Source organism: Pogona vitticeps, chromosome 4, assembly GCF_051106095.1.
Source record: "Pogona vitticeps strain Pit_001003342236 chromosome 4, PviZW2.1, whole genome shotgun sequence".
In the NCBI taxonomy this organism is placed as follows: domain Eukaryota; kingdom Metazoa; phylum Chordata; class Lepidosauria; order Squamata; family Agamidae; genus Pogona; species Pogona vitticeps.
Window position 1 is genome coordinate 127,387,987 of NC_135786.1, and position 20,811 is coordinate 127,408,797.

At 39.0% G+C, this 20,811-nt stretch overlaps 1 protein-coding gene across 7 annotated transcripts in view; it reads right to left on the reverse strand.

The window, feature by feature from the left end:
- The window catches only part of PACS2 (phosphofurin acidic cluster sorting protein 2), a 91,971-nt gene that overhangs the window by 55,760 nt on the left and 15,400 nt on the right, over window positions 1-20,811 (reverse strand). For all 7 annotated transcript variants that reach the window (XR_012086644.2, XR_013544673.1, XR_013544674.1 and 4 more), the window contains exons 4-12: window positions 20,369-20,494; window positions 17,547-17,709; window positions 12,211-12,284; window positions 8,597-8,677; window positions 4,917-4,976; window positions 3,520-3,677; window positions 2,249-2,339; window positions 1,672-1,746; window positions 1,099-1,220 (exon numbers count right to left, since the gene is read on the reverse strand). Coding sequence is in view for 4 of the 7 variants with exons in the window: in XM_072998320.2 (XP_072854421.2) it covers window positions 1,099-1,220; window positions 1,672-1,746; window positions 2,249-2,339; window positions 3,520-3,677; window positions 4,917-4,976; window positions 8,597-8,677; window positions 12,211-12,284; window positions 17,547-17,709; window positions 20,369-20,494 (950 nt within the window). In the remaining 3 variants the exon portion in view is untranslated. The remainder of the gene's footprint in view (window positions 1-1,098; window positions 1,221-1,671; window positions 1,747-2,248; window positions 2,340-3,519; window positions 3,678-4,916; window positions 4,977-8,596; window positions 8,678-12,210; window positions 12,285-17,546; window positions 17,710-20,368; window positions 20,495-20,811) is intronic.

The following is a 20,811-nucleotide window of genomic DNA, read 5'->3' on the forward strand; positions in this document are numbered from 1 at the left end:
CCTGGAGGCAGGAAGTCATAAACATGGCACTTCGGCGGGAAAAAAATCTATCTCATTTGATACAACAAACCTCATCTCTAATAATAATATAATAACAATAATCTTGGAACTGCAGAGCTGGAAGGACCCTATGGATCACTGAGTCCAGCCCTGTCAAGGAGAGCCAGTGGGGAACTGAACTCTCTCTCTCTCACACACACACACACAAGAGAGAGAGAGAGAGATTTATCTTCATATGAAACTTAGGATCAGGAAACCCTTTCAGGTCATTTCGGTCTGTATGAAGTATACCTACATGCCTTCAGAGTACATGAGGACATCTCGCTTAGAATTGCATGGCAGGTGGCCCCACGGCACAGGGCCTCCTCAGGACTCACCTCCTTTTTATGGAATTTTTTTTGGGATCTCTTGCCTGCCTCCTAGAGTTATCTGTTACTACCCAATGGATTAGTCAAGATGCTTCAGGATCAGAATTGCCCTTGTTTTGTGAGGCCAAACCTTACCGAAAAACAAAAAAGTCCAATTATTACTAGAATATCAACAGGGGAAGACAATAATAATAATAAAATAAAAATAAATTCCCATCCTTCAGTTTGTGGCTGTTCAGTTATTACCTACGACATATTTATTTCCCAGTTTTGATGTAGGTGTATACTGGCAATATATTTTGTATGGTTTTTTTTTGGTGTTTCGCTTAATTGGTTTCTTTTTAAAGACAGATTGAAAAAAAAACTGGTAGGTCAGCAAGTTGAAAAACTAGGAGTTATACAAGACCTAGGACAGAACCCTGGGATCAAAGAGGAACCTCAACTGTTGTACAGCTCAGTGGCTTAGGCCTTTGGCTGCAGAGCCAGATGCTGAGAGTTTGATTCCCCACTGGGTCTCCTTAAAAGGGGTTGAACTTGATGATCCATAGGGTCCCTTCCAGCTCTGCAGTTCCAATATTATTACTATTAATATTATTCATTATTATAACCTATCTAGAATTTGTCTGGAAGTAATTTTAGACAGAGTTTACTTGCTCCACTCAAAAGACTACAATCCCCTGTTTCTAGACAAGAGACAAATGCTAGGTACTGATGCTTATAGGCAAGTTACCTGCTGGGAGAAATTATCAGAGACTCTGTCTTTGTAATTCGGCCACATGGTGGAAGCTTTTCAGTGAAGACATCCAAAGCAGACATTTGCTCTGTTTCTGCCATATCTTCTTGTTGATTTTTCTATTTAAAAATATTTTAAAAGACATGAGAAGTACATATGGATGGGAGACTGAGTTTGGTTTTTGTCTGCAAGTACAATAGACAGGTACCAAAATATTCTCTTTAAAAATATTAAAGGGCTATAGCTCTTGGAAGAGCCACTGCCATTTAGTACAAACTGAGCTAGAAGCTGCACTGCGCTGAGCTGATACAACACATCTTTCTATATTCCCTCTCTTAGTGACCCATCCAAGGATGTCCTGTGGTTAGACCAAGAGAGAGAGAGAGAGAGCCTCACTCCACCATGGGGGAGATGAGGCACTGGGTCACCCTGCTTAGATCGCAAGCTGCCAATGGATCCAGCCCTCTAAAAGACTAAAAACAGAAGGGGATTGTGAAGAAATATGCCCCCCAAAAGGCTCAGACTCTTGATAACAAAACAAAACAACAAACAAACAAAACCTGCACTTACATAAGACATAGTGTCAGAGGTGCTATCTGCTGGTTGCTGACTTCTAAGATTCTTGTTCTCTTCTGGCACTTCTACCTGTTTTACAGAAGAGCATGTAAAACAAGAAATGATATACAGTTGGATAGTTTAGTCCTGAGAATTGCACTGAATGCCATCACTGCAATAATACAGATCTCGAAAGACAGGAGGAGGGGAACCCTCTTATTTAAAGCAAAAGATTGTAGTAGAAACCACACTCCCAAACATAAAAACCGCACATCATACTTCAATGCCATCTCCTTACTGACAGTATGCATCCCTCAAATTGACTGAAAAGGATCAGAAAATATCCTTCTTTAGGGAAAGTTTCTGTTTACAAGGCTTTTTTTTACCATTGTCTAATGGTTACGTTAAAAAAACCCCAGCATTTATATATTAAGGAGAAATTCATACATTTTGTTCTTTTTTTTCTGTTAAGCCCTAGTAGCATTAATACAGATGTTTGGAGACTGTAATACATTTGAGATTAACTTAACTCTTAATTGCTTTCATTTTTTCTTAAATGCACAGATTAATGTGATATCAGAAGAAGCCTTACAGGACTCGGTGGTTCCCTCTGGCTTTTCATGCTGTGAAGGCTTCCAACCTCTGTCTGAGAGCTTGAATGTGACAAGCCTTCAAAGTAAGGTCTACAAGAAGAACACAAAGAATATTATAAACTGTTATGCTCATAATATTTTATACAGGCTTTAGAAGGTCCATGACATAGCCAAGACTCCAAATGATGCACATAGCTTTTCTGACCATACTTTCCACAAGCATAAGGACTACACTGCTTGGAAGTCTGAGGAAAAACATTGAAATTAGACACATCCCAGAATTACTTTGTCTTCATGACTGAAATGAAGTAATGGACTAAGAAGAAAATCCCAACAGCTAGGATCAGTCTGTCCAGCTTGAAACAGAAAACAAGGCTGGTTTTGTTTCTGATTTTACTATGACTCCCAAAATCTCCCAGCCCCTGGCCATGCTACCTCAGAAATTACCAGGAGTGAACTCGCCCCTTCAAACGACTTCTTCAGATTCTGGTTTGAACTGTATCGATTCTGAATTTGCATGAGGATTCTGAACTTGTGTGGACAACTAAGTGAAAGAAGGACTGATTCCTTGCTACAAACCACATTCCAGCACATCAGGAGTCAACACATCTGTTTTGATCCAATGCTAATCCTATGTGATCTATTTAGATGAGACTATGAAGCAGTTGCACAAAAAATTGTTAACATTTCTGCCTATAGCAGCAAGGCAAGAGTTGGTCCATAAATTGAAAAATGGCAAAGAATTTCTTAAATAGCTTACAACAAACATGTCTGAGACATTGCCCTTGTTGAAAGGCTAACAAAAAATCTGAAAACCTAACAAGCAAGACATTTATTTACTTTGAAAAACAATGGAAATATTCTGGAAACATCCCGGTTTGTTCTTTTACTTGTATTATAGGATTTTTAAATGTACATGACAGTATAAAATACATGATTATATTGTATTTTTTTAATGCATAACAATATTTAAATTAGAAAAAAATACAAATATATTTGATTCAGTAGGTCCACTGTAAATGGAACTATAACTGGATTCAGAGCATATACATTAACAAATCTGTTAGTCTTCAAGGTACTGCAACACTCCTTCAGTCTCTATAACTGGTTATAAAAATGTCCAGGTAAGTTGTTCTAACCAGTAGAACTCTGTTAACATTGCATAGATAAAAGCCAACAGTAAATAGGGTGAAATGTCAAATACTCTTACATTCCCAGTTTGCTATTCCAACATCTCCCCAAAATAAGTTTAAGAATCAGGTCCTCTTACTTTAACTTTGGTTTAGGAGTGCTGAGTACACTGTCATCATCTTCCATGTCAGGTCCACTGTCACTAGGATTGTCAATATCAAGGGTGTCATAGAGAAGGTCCAGATCTTCTTCTACCTCTGGAACATGATCAGCTACATCCTGCTCAGAATCTAAAACCTAGACACAAAATCAAAAGCAGTTCAACAATTATCAAGTAGACACATATAGGAAGTAGAAGGAAGACCAGGCTACATTTCAGTGTAACAGGTATACTGACTAGCCAGTTAGGACAAAAGAAATACGGTTAGCAGCTTTTTTGTTTTCTACTCATTTGGCTTCAAAGTTTTAGAAACTGTACCAACAAAGCTCACTGGATGTTAAACAGTTTGAAAAAATGTTTTTTTTTCAACTACACTTCCCAGAAACACCTAGCCAGCAACCAGGCTGGTTGGAAGATCCTTAGAGTTACAGTACAGCTCAAACAAAGATCCTCTAGAACAGGCAAGATATGAGCATGCAACAGAGGTGTAAGCATGTCCGCACAACAATAGGAAGGACAGATCTTTGTATGTTTGTTGCAGAAATCTGCAGAAGTGAAGCACTCCCAGAGCTCCTGACCATGGGAAGTTTCTGCAGACCTTGGTGAGAAACATTGATTGATTGACTGATTGGATTGGATTGGATTGGATTGGATTGGATTGGATTGGATTGGATTGGATTTGTATCCCGCCCATCTGGTCTGGTTGACCACTCTGGGCGGCTTCCAATAAACGTATATACAATAAAAACACAGAGATTTAACAAACAATCCATAACACATACAATAATAGAACAGATAATGAAAAGAATAAAGGAAGAGTTAAGTATGCAATGCAATGATCTGCCTCACTTCTCTTAATCATTGCAGCTGAGTATATTTTTACATGCCAAAATTGAGTTACGTATATTCACCGTATACTAAGGTCTATTAATCACAATTCAAACTCACTGATTTCTATGGGAATCATGTTCAGCTAACAGTCTCGACTGCAGAAAAAGGCCACCAGAGTCTGTGGGAGACTGAATATGCTTTTGCACAAGACACAAAAGTTAGTAGCAGCATCATTCCTTCAAAAGAGAGATAACAGTTCCCAATTTTTCCCTGTCACTGTTTAAGGGAGGTCCAACCACACAGGGCGGCTAAAATGCTTCAACTATAGTAATAATATTAATCTGTTATTGAAATCTAACACTAGTTCATATGGAAAAATTAAAATCCAGGAGCCCATTTTAGCTACTGCGACATCGTCAAACAACTGGATTGTTCAAGCAATTTGTCCTATCTCTCTTATAAAAGTGCTCTATACATGTCAGACAAATAAAACCCGATATGGAAGGGACAGAAGATGCTGGAGAAAGCAGTAACATCCAGTTTACCTCATCAGCTACTTTAAACCTTCTCAACAACGCCACCACTTTTTGCTTGAAGTTTTGTTGCTGTAAATATAAAAACAAAGACAACATCAATCAATGCAACATTTTCAGGTGGGAAAACTCTTCTGCACACTGTATTGTATTACCCACTACAGTATGTATGGGCAACCTCCGCAGATCCAGGGGCAGTTTCATCGCTTGATATGCCTGTAAATGTCTTAATCCGCCTGTTGCTGAAATTCAGCAGAATGGCTGTAGGTAGAAATGCTTCTGCATAAAGAACACAACGCTAAAACAAGGTGAGGATAAAAGGTGAATATTTCTGGCAATGCAATTCTCCAATAAAAAGCAAAGCCGGCACTCCCACACACTTTATTTTAGTGTTAAATGGAAGGTTTTAAGGTAGTGCCAGGAGCTGTGGGGGTGTCAAAACACAGGGGAGGTGCGCAACCCCTTCTATTCCTGTAGTAACAAAACCACTGCTTTCCTCAATCAATGCATGCAAGTAACTAGCAAACCATTAACCCAGTACTGCTCATCAATTGGACAGATCCATCCCAGTGAGGATTTGGGCCAGAATTTCTGGCCAAACAGGGACAGCAGGTGCCAGCCCATGTCACAAAAAGTGGCATCTGATTCACAGGCTGAGGCAACAGATTGATGGGGTCACTGATTGCAAGTTGTACTAGATATCTCTGTTCTGGATGTTTCCACACAATACTAGGTTCTGCTTTCTTAACCGGCAAGTAGTGCCTAACTTCTCTTGACTTTTCTGTCTGTAGTTGTACAGTCCATTTTGGATTCCAGAATCCACTTGGCACTAAGTAGAAATAACAAATTGCTGACTACCATTATTTCTCTCTCTCTCTCTCTCTCTCTCTCTCTTTCTTTCTCACTGCCAGGTAGCTCTTGTCAGTCCTAAACCCCAATAGCTAAAATTCATTTATAAAACTCTTTTAACAATGTCAATATTTCTGGAAATGTCCAACAAAAAAGTTATATTAGTTGGTTAGCCATCCTTAGTGGAAATTCACAGGAGCTCTAAATCCCACATTTCATCTGAAATCAACTCTCATAACATAAAGGGCTTTTTTTTTTCATCCAGCATAATTCCTGAAGGATAGTAATTAAGTGGAGAGTTTTCCCACCATTGTGTGTGTGTGTGTGGGGGGGGAGAGAAAGTGCTACAGAGTTGATAAATCAGTAATTGCAGGTTAAAACTATTTATATTTTGAGTATGTAACCTATATTATGATTAATTGAATAGTAAGAGAATTGTCACCCACTCAGAAATAAATGCAAGCCTCCCATTTTTCCTGTGTTGGCAGGGATCCGAACTACATGGCCCTCCAACTCTACGATTCTGTGATTCAATGGCCAAAATCCTCTTGCTATGTTATGAAACTGAAGTGACCTCTGAAAACAAATCGTCCCAAAGTAAGAATTCACTGTACACACAATTGGTTGCACACTGAACCACACAACACAACATGCAACAGATAGTGGCTGAAATCCTGTTGGTGCACCTCCAATGCACACAAGGCTGATGTCATCAGTCACTGCCTTTTATAATTAATGAAAAGTTTCCAATCTTCCGTCCCAAGTTCCTTGGCTCCCAAGAAATTCTTTTTGTCCTGAGGAACCCTTTGGAGGCTTTGGGACAGATATACCAGACAATATACTGAAGTGGCACCTGGGAGATTCAGATTCTAATCCCCATGGAACTCAGAAACTCACTGAGTTACCTTGAATTGGTCACTGTCTCTGAGCCTGATCAACCTCAAAAGCTTTTTGTAATGATAAAGTTTAGGCTCCATGAAAGAAAAATTCAAATTTATCTTGAGAGGAACTATCTTCTTATGACACCAGTACAGAGCCTCACGTTTCATTCACTAGACATAACTTGAGATCTGTGAAAGACTGCTAATATAAATGAAAGTGTTCCCACCATCCTCAGTTAGGCATCCTTGAGTCTCGAGAGACTATGGTAACGTGCTCTGTATGGAGGACTTGGAACAGCATCTAGTGTGGCTGAGAAGGCCAATTCGAGAGTGACAATCTCCTCCACAATGAGGACAAATACAAGGGAAAAGGAGGGGGAAAAGAGCATTTTTCCCTTCCGAGGCTTGCCGAAGGCTGGAGGAAGAGGTGGGAACTTTAAAATTGCTTTCAGTCAAGCCTCTCCAAACTCCGATCACTGCACAGAGGGACCCTCATGAGTCCTCCCATGCTGCAAGGTAAGCCCCGGGGGACCCCCAAAGCCAGGGAGTGTGGTTTCGGGGCACCCCCGCCAGGGTTCTGATGGCTTCTCCTGCACGATCAGAGCCCTGGTGGTGGTGCCCCGAAACCACCCGGCCGGCTTTAGAGCACTTTGCAGGCTTTTTCTGCACCATCAGAAGACTAGTGGGGGGAGCTCCAAAGCTTGTGATTGCGGGGAGGGGACCCCCCGCCATTCCTCCCATGGTGCTTCCCCAGCTCCCTAACCCTTAAGTTCCTTTTTTTTAAAAAAATTCCCCTAGGAACGCATTAATTAATTTTCAATGCATTCCTATGGGAAATTTGGTTTCGCAAGACGGCGATTTCTATGGAACGGATTAACATTGTCTTGCGAGGCACCACTGTAATTCAGTTTAGCTAAGGGACATGGCATGAGCATCTGGAACTTTTCATGGTTGTTTTTTTTTCTGGACAATTCAAACCACAGTGGTGCACAGCCTGAGGAAGACCTATATGGGTTGAAAGTGAGTGCTTTTATGGGATTTCGTAGTGGCTTTATAAAGGTGTCACTCATCCTCTCCTCTGCATTCTGTATAAGGACCACACAGCTGCTTTTTCATTTTTTAAAAAAGAATTTGGAGCAGCTTTGAAAAGTTTTATAAATGTTTGTGAACTGATGCCTTCTGTTCCTCTAGACAAATCTTGGAAAGCCTATCTTTCATTCTCTGGTTTATTCTATACCAAAAATCAGCCATATTGATATATATTAAACTAGAAATCATTTTTATTCCCAAGTCTGCTCTAATTAAATAAGAGGCAGTATTTTTGAAACCTCTAACATCATCCAGCAAGAATCGTTTCAAACCTTTTCAATTTTAGGAAGATAATCAAAATGCCAAATGTCCACAGCAGAAATTAGTACCAGTATCACCTTTGCTTTAAAAACATTTAAATTTGGTGTATTGACCCTAAGTATATAACATTCAGCAATCTGATTAACAACTGTGCAAAAACCATCATATTCTGTTTACTTCTCTTCATTTGTAAAAGCTGGCATCCTAAACCCATGAAAGTTAAGTCAAGGTGACAATCAGGTTTTACCTGCTCTAGAAAGTAAACTGAGAGGAAAAGAACTATGTAAGCCATTGAAAGTTTCTCTGCATCAGGATAAAGACGCAATCTAAAATTATCCAGAAGTTTCCTTTGCTATCCTGACTACCCTGCCATGCACCAATTTTATCTTCCAATATAATTTGGTCACTTATTCAGTTGAGTCACTTTATTGGTATAGGACTTTATACTATGCTTATAGCAGTTCACAATAAAGCATGATAAAATAAAATAAAAATTGAATACTTTTGGCATAACTTCTGCTTTTTATTTTGCATAATAGCTAGTTCAGACTCTTTCAATTACATACTTCACTGAAACCACCATTATTGTTAGTAAAATTAATTTCCACCAACCCTGGTTATGGATGTTGTTCTTACTATCGATCTCCACTGCTTCTTTGGTTTCCCCAGTTCATACTCATCATCATCCAGGTCCTGAATAGAAAGAAAAATTAGCTATGGTCACTTCAATAACAAAGAACTCAATGACACCTTACTACATCCAAGGTAGATCAAAAATTTTTAGTACTAAATACTAAATCTGTTGGACAAAATAGTGTGTTGGACAATCTCATCACGATCAACTGCATCCCTAATAGAGTTGAGGTCCCTATGGATGGCCTCAAACTTGGACTGAAAATGGGCTCCAAACTGGTCAGCAAAGGCAATCTCAGATTGAGGACCAGAGTCTGTGATATCCTGGACAGCTTGACAGAGTGTTGTTTCCTGCTGTGGTGCCTCACTAATGAGCATGATGTAATAAGCTCCCTTCGCCAATCAAACGGTATTGCAATATGTGCTGAGCAGTTTTTCCTATATCAGCTAGATTCCCGTCTAAAGGAGCTTTTCTCCAATTATTCTCTAGCCTCCTCCTCAATTGTTTAATCACCTGTAGATCACCAGGTTGAAGGACGAGCCCTGGACTTGAGAAGGTGTTTAGGAGCAATTGGGTCAACTACCTGAGCCACTGAGGAATATCAGTTGGTAACCTGAATTTTGACAAGAGCACCGAACAGGCCAGTCAGAAATTCCCCACCTCCCGCAAGGCCTACCAGAACACAATCGGGTCCAGTAGCCTCCAGGGGTAGACCATCTTAATGGGTCCAACTTCCCCATGGAAAGGAGTCATCATCAACCCAAACTTTAGCAGATGATGATCTGACCATGACAAGGCAGATGTTGTTAAATCCATAACCCTCAGATCATCTTCATGTCAGCCAGCTGTAAACCATGGGTCAAGAGTATATTCAGCCATATGAATGGGACTGTTAACAAACTGGAATAGGCACATGGATGTCACGGACTCCATGAACTCCCACACCTGGACTCTGCTAAGCTTAATGGTGTCTGCTGAGAATGGAGAATCCACCCCACCCAGTCTGCCCTAATGCTGGGTGGAATAACCTGGGGGGCAAATCTGGGAGAGGGTAACCTCTATTCACTGCCCACCTATGTCTCATACAAGCCAACTCAGCCTTTTTGTCCACATGTCAAAAATCAATTTGGAATTATTTTGGACTAACAGCAAGAGGGTTACCTTGCACATATCAGGCATCCGAAAGACTAGAACTTGGAGCTGATATAACACATTGAAGGCAAGCTGGTAAATAAGACAGGAGGATCACATGATGGGGCCTATTTATTTATATCTTTATTAGTCATCGTTATGTCCCACTTTTCCTTTCATCACCTATGATCCTTATAGATTCTGAATGTCTGGATGAGAAGAAGCAACACTCCTCCTACAAAATCCCAAGAGTACTATTTAAAGCCTTTATGAGTTGTTTTAGAACATAGTATTATATTCCTTAAGTAAGCTGGCCATATCCAACTTGTTCTGAATCAGAATCATGTAAGGACAATATGAACAATACGTCCTCCAAGTAGTTCCAAAAACCTTGTCAAGACACTTCCTTTGCATTTAGAAATTTGTAACAGTATCAAAATTGGCTTCTTTATTTCTGGTTGTTCTCTGAGCTGTCAGAAAATCTACTACATCAAGAAATGTTGGGGCTGAAACTGGGAGCCTTTGAGTTTGCTCTTAGCTGCCTTGTGTGATGAGTCCTTCACAGCATACAAAGGCTAAAAATGCATAGAGTTGAGTACCAATGGGCCCTGAAAAGGTCTCATCCACACAGACTTGTTAAATAGAGTCCTAAAAGGAGTCCCTGTCCTTGTGAAGCAGTACATCTACCTATAACTGAGGCTTTTTGAGTGACGGTCTGTGAGCTCACAAACATTAATTCTGCACCAATGCAAAGCACTGTTCAGAACTTTCCAGATTTGCGTAGTTTGGTGCAAACCACACACACCTCAGCACACATATCCAAGCACACCCTAATGGCTTGCCTCAGTTCCCAGTCCATCACTTTTAACTTAGTGAAGCTGTAAGATGGACAACAGGAAGGTGGACAGGCTGAATAAGTTCATAGATGCCTGCTTGAAGAAACACAGTTGCAAGTAAGCAATTTGTTTATCATGACTCTCATACATTAATGACTGGACTCTAATTTTCTCTAAAACTCGCCCCATGAGAGGACAGGGAAGCAAGATGAACAGAAGATGTGTCAACCAGCAGCAAAGGAATGCTCCTCCCAAAGATCAGTGACTTTTCCTGCACTTGTCCAAAACCAGTGACACACTACATTCATCTCAGATGAAGGAGCTTGCCTTTGCCTTCACTCTTCTCTCTAAGTATAAAGCCCATGCTTTAAAAGGAACTACATGGAAGGAATACGCTCTTTATGCCCTGTAAGTTTCATTTACTTCCAAGCACTATGCCTGGTTCTGAGGGGGGAAAGAAAAGAAAAAGGTGCCAGGGAAGAACAAGGCAATGCTTGCCAGTCTTAAAACACTGTTTCTCCTGCACTTTTCATGCCTGCTTCTCTGTAAACATCAGCAGCTGCTGGAGTTCAAAATGGAGACATGGGATCTCTGTGTAGCTGCCCCATTTGTGGAGCTGTTACCTATGCACTGTACCATGTGCAGAAACACCTTACTGTCCTCAGGTCTGAGGCTGACACCTGACTCCTGGTTTGTTCCTTGCTCTTGGTTTGTACTTAAGTTCTGTGTAAGAAAAGCCACTTAATAAAAATTACATTTTAATAAAAAATATCTAATAAAATTTAATTTAATTAATTTAATAAATAAATTCATTTTATTAATAACATTTATTAATTATAATTAAGAAATTATATTTAATAAAATTAAATTAATAGATTTAATAAAAAATTACATTTCTAAAATTTTTTATTATTTCTAACAAAGTGTGTGCTTCATAGTATAGAATGAAGACAGCTCTTTGTAGTGCATGCCAGTCTTTGAAGTTTTGTATTCAATCTTGTATGACTTGATGCCATAACAAAGGCATCAAGAAGGAAGGATTGGTCACAGAAAGAATTGGTCATTCTTTCCAGCATGTGATTCTGTCTCCAACATCTCATGGCCACAATCATACAATATAATCTCACAGTACAAAATCGATATACTCCTGGTACGAATCTATGCAATATCTAAATGGTCTGCTGTCAATTTTCCTTTAGTTATTTTGCCTATAACGTTTACTCCAATTTCCCTACTTTTTTCTTTGCTTTTTCCTATCCTTTGCTATTTCTCACACATATAAAAATAGGTACAAAGTCACTTTGACATTTCAGTATATTAGATTAAATATGCTAGTTATTTAGGAAGAATTGTAGGTAAATATCTGCCCATGGACTTGGCACAAAACAAGAATCAAATGCTGCACAGATGATCTTCCCATTAAACGTTATTCACTGATCTAAATCTTGTCCTCTCGTGTATTTCTCAATCTGTTCCTTCACAGAACTAACAAAATACTTAAGATTTTTGAAAAATGCAAAAATGGCCCAAGTTATGAATGTACCAGACCTGAGATAGGTTGATAAATAAATAAATCTAGCGAACTATGTATGCAACAACAGCATATAGCAAGAGCTTATACATGCCTGTCCCTGAACAGCATCATCACTTGCTTCTTGTTCTGAAGAGAAGCTTTCATATTCCTCTTCAGAATAGTTGTCTGTAAGAAGACAGGCACAGGCATAATTGGAACATGTTTTTCTAGAAAAACAAATAAACACTCTCCAGTACCGTAGTTCAAAAGTATAACAAAAGGAAAGAAAGGAAATAACTACAGAAGTCTTCACGTTACACAGAAGAATGGCTCACTATTTGCGTCTTCCAATGTTAAGACGCAAAATGTTAAACTGGACAAATCTGAAGCTGTTATCTGAAGCTGCTCACAGATAACTAAAAGTTTGCGCCATAATTGTTTGTTTAAAAGTCACTTCTATTATCCAAAGAACTTATACAACACCATCACTAGAGAAAATGCTTTAAAAATTAACCAGTGGAACTCAATCCATTATCATTAATAACTTAGTCACCTCTATATTAATTTGGGTTACTAATTTTTTCATGATTACTCCTTATGTTTTTTGACCCTCAAAATACAACAGCAGAACATCACAGAGGTTCATGCAGTGGAGTTAGAATTCATCCTTTTACTACTGTATCAAAAACACCTTGGCACCTTCTAATGCACTCTTTCCCTTAGTCAGTTAAAACAGCATAATAAAGATGTATTAAATCGTATTCAAGTTATATGAGGCAACAAAAATTCAAGAATATAAGCGATCAGCATGATATTAGTACTATTTCTTAAAACTGTATTCTTAATTTTTAAAAAAATCACATTTTACAGAACAGCACTGCTTAATTTTCCTTGGACAAATGAATCCAAATGTCTATAGTATCTTACTATACAGTTCTTGTTTATCATATTAGCCTTCAACAGGAGACACTTATTATTTACAATACTGTATCACCAAAAGCTTCCCGTTTCCTACATGGTCAAGGTTCTTCACAGCTGTCCTTCATGAGTTACGAACTTTAAAAGCAGACTCCAGCACTGCAAGACCTCTGTTTCCTGCAATAATGGCTTCATGCTGATAATATACCTCTTCTTTAAAGGAGAATCCCACAACCTACTCCATTCATTGCCAAACTAATTTCTGGATTTGGTGCTAAAGTTTAATAGAAGCTCCAAAAACCACAAGGCTACAAATCCTTTTATATCCCGTGCCCTCATCTTCCAAGATCTCTCTTGCTCTCAGAATCTATACTGATATTGAATGTTATGATCCTCCATCTTGACTTTCAGCTTCTTTCTTCTTGCTATGACCAATGCAGCTATTTTTTTAAGTGTCTGATCCTCATTTTAGATGCTTTGTTGGAAGTCTTCAATATGTGTTGTTATTTTTTCTGACAATATAAGTTACTTCAACCTGAAAAGGCTTCATAGAATTGGCCCACTTTGCCACTCCAATTCCCTTACACACCTAAAGATGTCTTGCAATGCTTCTACCTTATCAGTGACTCTACCCTGCCAGTTTATCAAGTTGGGCCATTCCCCATCACATGACAGACACATTCCTCCTGGTAAGAGAAGATCAAAAACTCATTTAGTCTTTTCTTTCTTTGTGTCTATGTTCTTCATAGCACTTAGCTAAGACACATAAGGTAGCAGGCCATGTTCTTCCAGCTGAGGAAGAAGGGAAACTTAAACAATAAGAGGCAGAAGCCAAAAACTAATAATTTCAACAGTACAAGGCCAGTTTGGAGTTCACTATTCATTGATGCTTCAGTATCTCAACCTCTACATAAAATTACAGCTGGAACACCTAGCCTTCCAATATTAAGGATGACATGTCAAGATATACATATCAGTCCAAATCATGTTGCTGTGCACAGAATCTAGAGGCTCTTTACGTACAGTATTAAAATTGTTGTCTAGCACTTCTTGTTCACTCTGAGTGACTTATGCATGGAAGGTATAACAGTGCTGAAGAACCAGGAGTGCAATGGTAGTAGTTGAAATCCTAGATTTTGTAGCTCACACCTGTTGCTGTGTTTACAGATACTGGGAGTGATTCATACTGACCCAAGGAGAGATACAGAATCCTGAAGAAATCTTATGTTGGGATCTGCTTTTAAAATTGATAACCCATAAAGGATACATGTGAACAACTTTGACCATGTAGAAGCAATGGAGCCTTTTGGTGACTTAGTGGTTGGGCATATTGCAAAGAATTACCTTCTAAATAAGGCTAGTATGATAAGCAAGAACTTTATAAAAATATATATACTTGGATTCATTTGTCCAAGGAAAATTAAGTAGGACTGTTCTGTAAAATATTAATTTTACATTCTAGAAAGTTGATTATTTAGTTAATGAATTATAGGCAACAGGTGAATTGGTTTCTGCTTTGCTACAGGAGTTTGTAGCTCCAGGACAGATCCAAAAAAAGTAAAATTACAGTACTGGTTATACATTGCTTTCATTTGATGGTCACTTTCATGGATGACTGCTACATTTATAAGGCTACTTAAAAGATGATCAGTGCTGGCTTGATTTAATTTAGATGGTGTGTATTTGTTAAAACTGTATCTGAAAAGCAGTAATTGTAATTATAATAATTAGCCCAGCTTTTCATTCAGATTTTGATCCTGGAGGGTGGATGATCTCCCATCACGTTTGTTTAAAAAAAATACATAACAATATTATATGCCACTCAGCCAACTAAAAAATGGGGGCTTTACACAGAAGATCTGTATTCTGAATAATGGGAATGTTAAATTTAAAAGTTAAAAGAAGTTAAGAACATGACATCTGTTTTATGGATGCCTGAATTAAGTTCTACTCTGGGTTACCTAACTGTCATTCACGTGCCACCATGGACCACAAAGACTGGAATTTATCTGGTGAATAAAACTGCTATGCATATCAGTTATTATTTATTTATTTAAAATATTTTATCCCACCTTTCTCCTTGAAAGGACCCAAGGCAGCTTACAACAATGAAAGGCAATATTTAAAGTTGAAAACAATGAGTATACAATGATGGCTAACATCATTAAAAGACATTTTTTTTAAATCTACAAACAATGAATAAGGAGGCATCTTGCATCATTAATAGGTGATATTAAGGTAAAGATCAATAAGTATACCAAATTTTAAAAAATGTTACTCTGAGAAATGGAAAACACAAGTAGTATTAAAAATCCAGTTATTTATTATTCTGCCTCACATGAAGGTATAATTTTGAAGTTCTGTCCATTTTCTGAATTTTAAAAGCTAAAAAGCAAAATATACCTACGGGGAAATTGTTTACATAAATAACACCTATTTTGTAATGTACTGCTCCAATTTTTACACTGTCAAATATTTTGATCAGGGATCGTCTCCTCATCTTCGCTTCAGTCCTGAAAACAAGGCAGGCACAGCTGGAAGACCCCCATGCCTTTCCTCTTAATTTAGGCCAGCACTTTTTATTTAGTTGGCAATCTGTTAACTGGGGTGATCAACCTTGGTGAGGAAAGAGCCACATTTTCACATCCCTCCTCCCATATCCACACCTGGCCAGACATTAAAAAAGCTTGAACTAACAAGATGACTACCATGTTTCCCCAAAAATAAGACAGGGTCTTACATTAATTTTTGCTCCCCAAAACACAGTAGGGCTTATTTTCAGGGGATGTTTTATTTTACAGTCATGTCATCTTCTTCTAGTTACTGCACAGTGGTGGAGGGCGGGGTTTCACAACTGAGGCTTATTTTCGGGGTAGGGCTTATATTACGAGCACTCTGAAAAATCATACTAGGGCTTATTTTCAGGTTAGGTCTTATTTTTGGGAATATAGAGTACAGTACTTCCAATGTTGAAGTTTGTTTTTTCTAGAGCCAGGTGTGCGTGCACACGCATGTGATTTAAAGCTCCATATAAAACCACTGCTCCAGGATTACTCCAAGGGCATAAAAACTTATGTTTGCCTCTCTATATCATTTTTCACTTCTGGCAATCATGGTGGGCTATTGGGGGGCTAAAACTGACCTTGAGAGCACTCTAAGCTTTGGGCACTCATTTTAAATGGCATTCAGCAACAGCATCAAAAGACCTAATAAAATGTTGACAAGACAAACCAAGTCTCTTTAGATGGGAGAAGCCAAGCAAAATCAGATGGACTACTGTATACATCAGCACAATTCAATAGCAGCATAGTCAAACAATTCCCATATCCCCCAAGCTATACAACTAACATCTCTTAAGTAACTGACACAACGTGCCATTACCTCAATGGGTACTCTAAAGACAAAAACACAAAAATGTTAAGGACAAAAATGATAAGCAGTAAACAAAAAGGATCAACTAAGAAAATTAAGAACAGTTTGGAAAGGGTAGGAATTTTAAATGTTGGACATCTGGAAGTTTGAAAAACTAAAATTAACTTGATATAGATGAATATACAGTGGGGTCTTGACTTACGAACTTAATCCATATTGGAAGGCGGTTCTCAGGTCGAAAAGTTCGTAAGTCGAATTTGCATTTCCCATAGGAATGCATTGAAAACCATTTAATCTGTATCTGCTCTTTTCCGTCCATAGAAACTAATGGGAAGCTGCTATTCTGCCTTCTGCCACTAGAGGGGGATTTTTCCCCTTAGGTTCAGGAAACGAGGAGGAAGGCAGGGAACAGTTTGCAAAGCACTTTAGAAATCTTTTTTTTCAACGAAGCCAATTTTAAATCATGTTTTAAAGCATGTTGTGCTGATTTTTTCAGCACAAAGACACACAGGCAGGCTTTTTAGGTGCTGAGCAAGCCTCCCCAAGCCTCTTCAGAGCCAGCCAATCAGCTGATAGGCGGGGAGAGGAGAGTGCAGGAGCGGGGGGGGGGAAGTACAAAATGGCTGCCAGGCTCCCTTCTGGTGTGGGCTTTTAGCTGTTTCCTGCTCTTTTTCCTACTGTTTGGGGGCTACCAAGGCCTGGTAAGTGACTTTCTTTTATTTATTTTTAAGTTTCTGACCTTTTTTCCCCTCCAGAAGCCTCTAAGGGGAGGGAGGGGGCACTTTTTTCATGTACGTAACTCGAGGGAAGTTCGTATGTTGAGTCCTTATTTCCCCTATAGGGCGGGTTCGTAAGTTGAATTGTTCGCAAGTAGGATCGTTCGTAAGTTGAGACCCCACTGTACATTAGACAAACAGACAGATGGATAGACAGATGAAGGGACGGATTTATAAACATAATTTAGAATTAAACAAAACTAGTCAAAATAAAACAAAGAGCTGCTAAGCGGACTGCAGAACACAGTACATTCGATATAATTAAAAGCAGTAAAACAATCTTATCTGCAGGTTCAAAAAAACAACTGACCAACGTTTGTGGAAGATGCCCTATGAACAAGAGGAGTTAGCAAATATAAATATGTTATTGTTCTAAAGTTACCTGTAGACTTAGTTTTCTGGTTCATACTTATTGTGCTATCCTCTTGGTCTATTGGTTGACTGGAAAGTGAGAAGATCCAGATTTCTGCTATTTTGATCGTAACTTCTTTGATACTGCTAAAAAGGCTCAGAACTTGGCCACCTTCTGTTGGGTGCTGCAATACCTATGTTTGAAGACATAAACGTACACTCCAATTACATTTTGTGGGTTAAAACCCAGTTTCTCACACACCTTAGTATTAAATACATCAAATAATTGTGTGTGATTTTAATTCATGAAGATTAATACAGTAGTCTGATCCTTCTAGTTACATAATCACTATAGGATACACAGAAGAATTACATCAGAAAGATCTGGACGTCCCGGAAAACCCAGATAGTGCAGTTGCTGACCTTGAACCAGACATCCTGGAGAGTGAAGTCAAGTGGGCCTTAGAAACCTTGTCTAAGAGCAAGGCCAGGGGAGATGATGGCATTCCAATGGAACTATTGAAAATCTTAAAATGCAACGTTGTTAAGGTGCTACACTCAATATGGCAGCACATTTGGAAAACTCAGCAGAGGATTGGAAAAGATCAGTCTACATCCCAGTCCCAAAGAAGAGCAGTGCCAAAGAATGCTCCAAATACCGTACAATTGCACTTATTTCCCATGCTAGCAAGGTTGTGCTCAAAATCTTACAAGGTAGGCTTCAGCAGTATGTGGACAGAGAACTCCCAGAAGTACAAGCTGGATTTTGAAGGGGCAGAAGAACTAGAGACCAAATTGATAACATGCGCTGGATTATGGAGAAAGCCAGAGAGTTCCAGAAAAACATCTACTTCTGCTTCATTGACTATGCAAAAGTCTTTGACTGTGTGGACCACAGCAAACTATCGCAAGTTCTTAAAGAAATGGAAGTACCTGATCACCTTATCTATCTCCTGAGAAATCTATATGTGGGACAGCAAGCAAGAGTTGGAACTGGATATGGAACAACTGATTGGTTTAAAAGTCTGCATAACCAAAGCTATGGTTTTTCCAGTAGTGAGGTATGGAAGTGAGAGCTGGACCATAAAGAAAGCTGACCGGTGAAGAATTGATGCTTTAGAACTGTGGTGCTGGAGGCGACTCTTGAGAGTCCCCTGGACTGCAAAGAGAACAAACCTATCCATTCTGAAGGAAATCAACCCTGAGTGCTCACTGGAAGGACAGATCTTGAAGCCGAGGCTCTAATACTTTGGCCATCTCAAGAAGAGAAGACTCCCTGGAAAAGACGCTGACATTGGGAAAGTGTGAAGTCAGGAGGAGAAGGGGACGACAGAGGACGAGATGGCTGGACAGGGTCATCGAAGCAACCAACATGAAGTTGACCAAACTCCAGGAGGCAGTGGAAGACAGGAGGGCCTGGCGTGCTCTGGTCCATGGGGTCATGAAGAGTCGGACACGACTTAACGACTAAACAACAACAAAACTATAGGATGCTGAGAAGCTTCCATGGTCACAACATTCTGATCAACAATTTCTACCCATTTGCCTCACTGGAATGAATGACTTGCACAAAAACTGTGCAACACATGGTCTTTGGACAACATCCATGCAGCCTTTGGGTTGCTTCCCCAATGACTTGCTCCTGTAATGTTACCTAAATTGTACTTTAGCATGTGCCCCGTACAGTAAAGCAAAGAGGTAATGCTGGCATGGTGTGATGTGACAAAGCCTGAGAGGAACAAACAGCCACTGTATTTTGAAGAAAAAACTAGACACAGGGATTCAGGTCTGATGGATTTAGATGTAGCTTGTGAAAAGAAAGGAAGACTGCTTGTATATGAACTGCTATTAGTCTAGTCACCACTATCCCAATGTCAAACATGCAGCTTTTAATGCTAAATAGCAGCTGTTGAGATAATGGATCAGAACTAGGACCAGAGTATACTGTGAAAGGATTTTAACATTTTCATCCTGTACTACAGATGAGCAAAACTGCTCCCAAGAAGCCACCAAAGAAGGAAAGTTTTCATTAGCACTAGCAGGAGGTCTATGCTATATTTATTTTATTATTTATTTATTTAATTTATTACCGCCCACCTGGCTACCAAGGCCACTCTGGGTGGTATACTGCAAAATAAACATTAACACCAACATAAAATAATAACTACATAAATATCACAATAAAACATCAGATCAGAGCAAGATTAAATCGGTCATAGACCAACATCCAAATGCACAAAAACAGTAAAACACATATATAAAAAGAAAAAACATACTGCCCTGTTTTCCTGAAAATAAGACATAACCTGAAAATAAGCCCCAGTATGATTTTTCAGGATGCTCGTGATATAAGCCCTACCAGCAAAATAAGCCCCAGTTAAGTGTAACCCCGCCCTCCACCATTGTGCAGAAACCAGAAGATGACATGACTGTATTTGAATAAATGTAGATTGCTGTAAATGAAAAAAAAAACATCCCCTGAAAATAAGCCCTAATGCATTTTTGGAGCAAAAATTAGTATAAGACCCTGTCTTATTTTGGGGAAAACATGGTAAGTTAAAAGCATCCTAACAGAGTAATACATTATACTACTTTAGTCTCCCTTTTGGGTTCCCACAATAAAAAATAAATAAAACATACTAGTGAATTAAACTTAGAAAGGAAAGAAAAATACAAGATAGAAGACAAGTAATTCAACCAACTGGACTGGGAAAGGGGCTTTTGTCTGGAACACAGGATGGGTAGAACGCAATGGTGAGGTCACAAGGTGTTCTTGGACTGTAACTTGCTACTTTTACAAACTATGCTTAAGTTTAATTGCTATGCTTATGAATGATACATATGGACACATACCTCCACCATGTTGATAGTTCCCACTGCCAATGTTTTGTAGCCAAGAATTGTTCTGTTTTTATATCGTTTCCTCCTCTGCAACATTATTTGAAGTATGTTGCCTTCTCTTTTCAAGAAATGAGGATACTGCAGGTGAAACATTTCAATGTTTTAATACAGCATACAAAAGGAGAAAACTAAATGCTTTGTATGATAGCAAACATCTGAAAATCTATAAAACCAATTGGCTAAGCATGCATCAAAGCCTCCATGGAGAGAAAGGTAAAGGTAAAGGTTCCCCATGACATTTTTAGTCCAGTTGTGTCCGACTCTAGGGGGCGGTGCTCATCCCGTTTTTCAAGCCGTAGAGCCAGCGCTTGTCCGAAGACAGTTTCCGTTGTCACGGGGCCAGCATGACTAGCGTTTTACCTTCCCACCAAGATGGTACCTATTTATCTACTCGC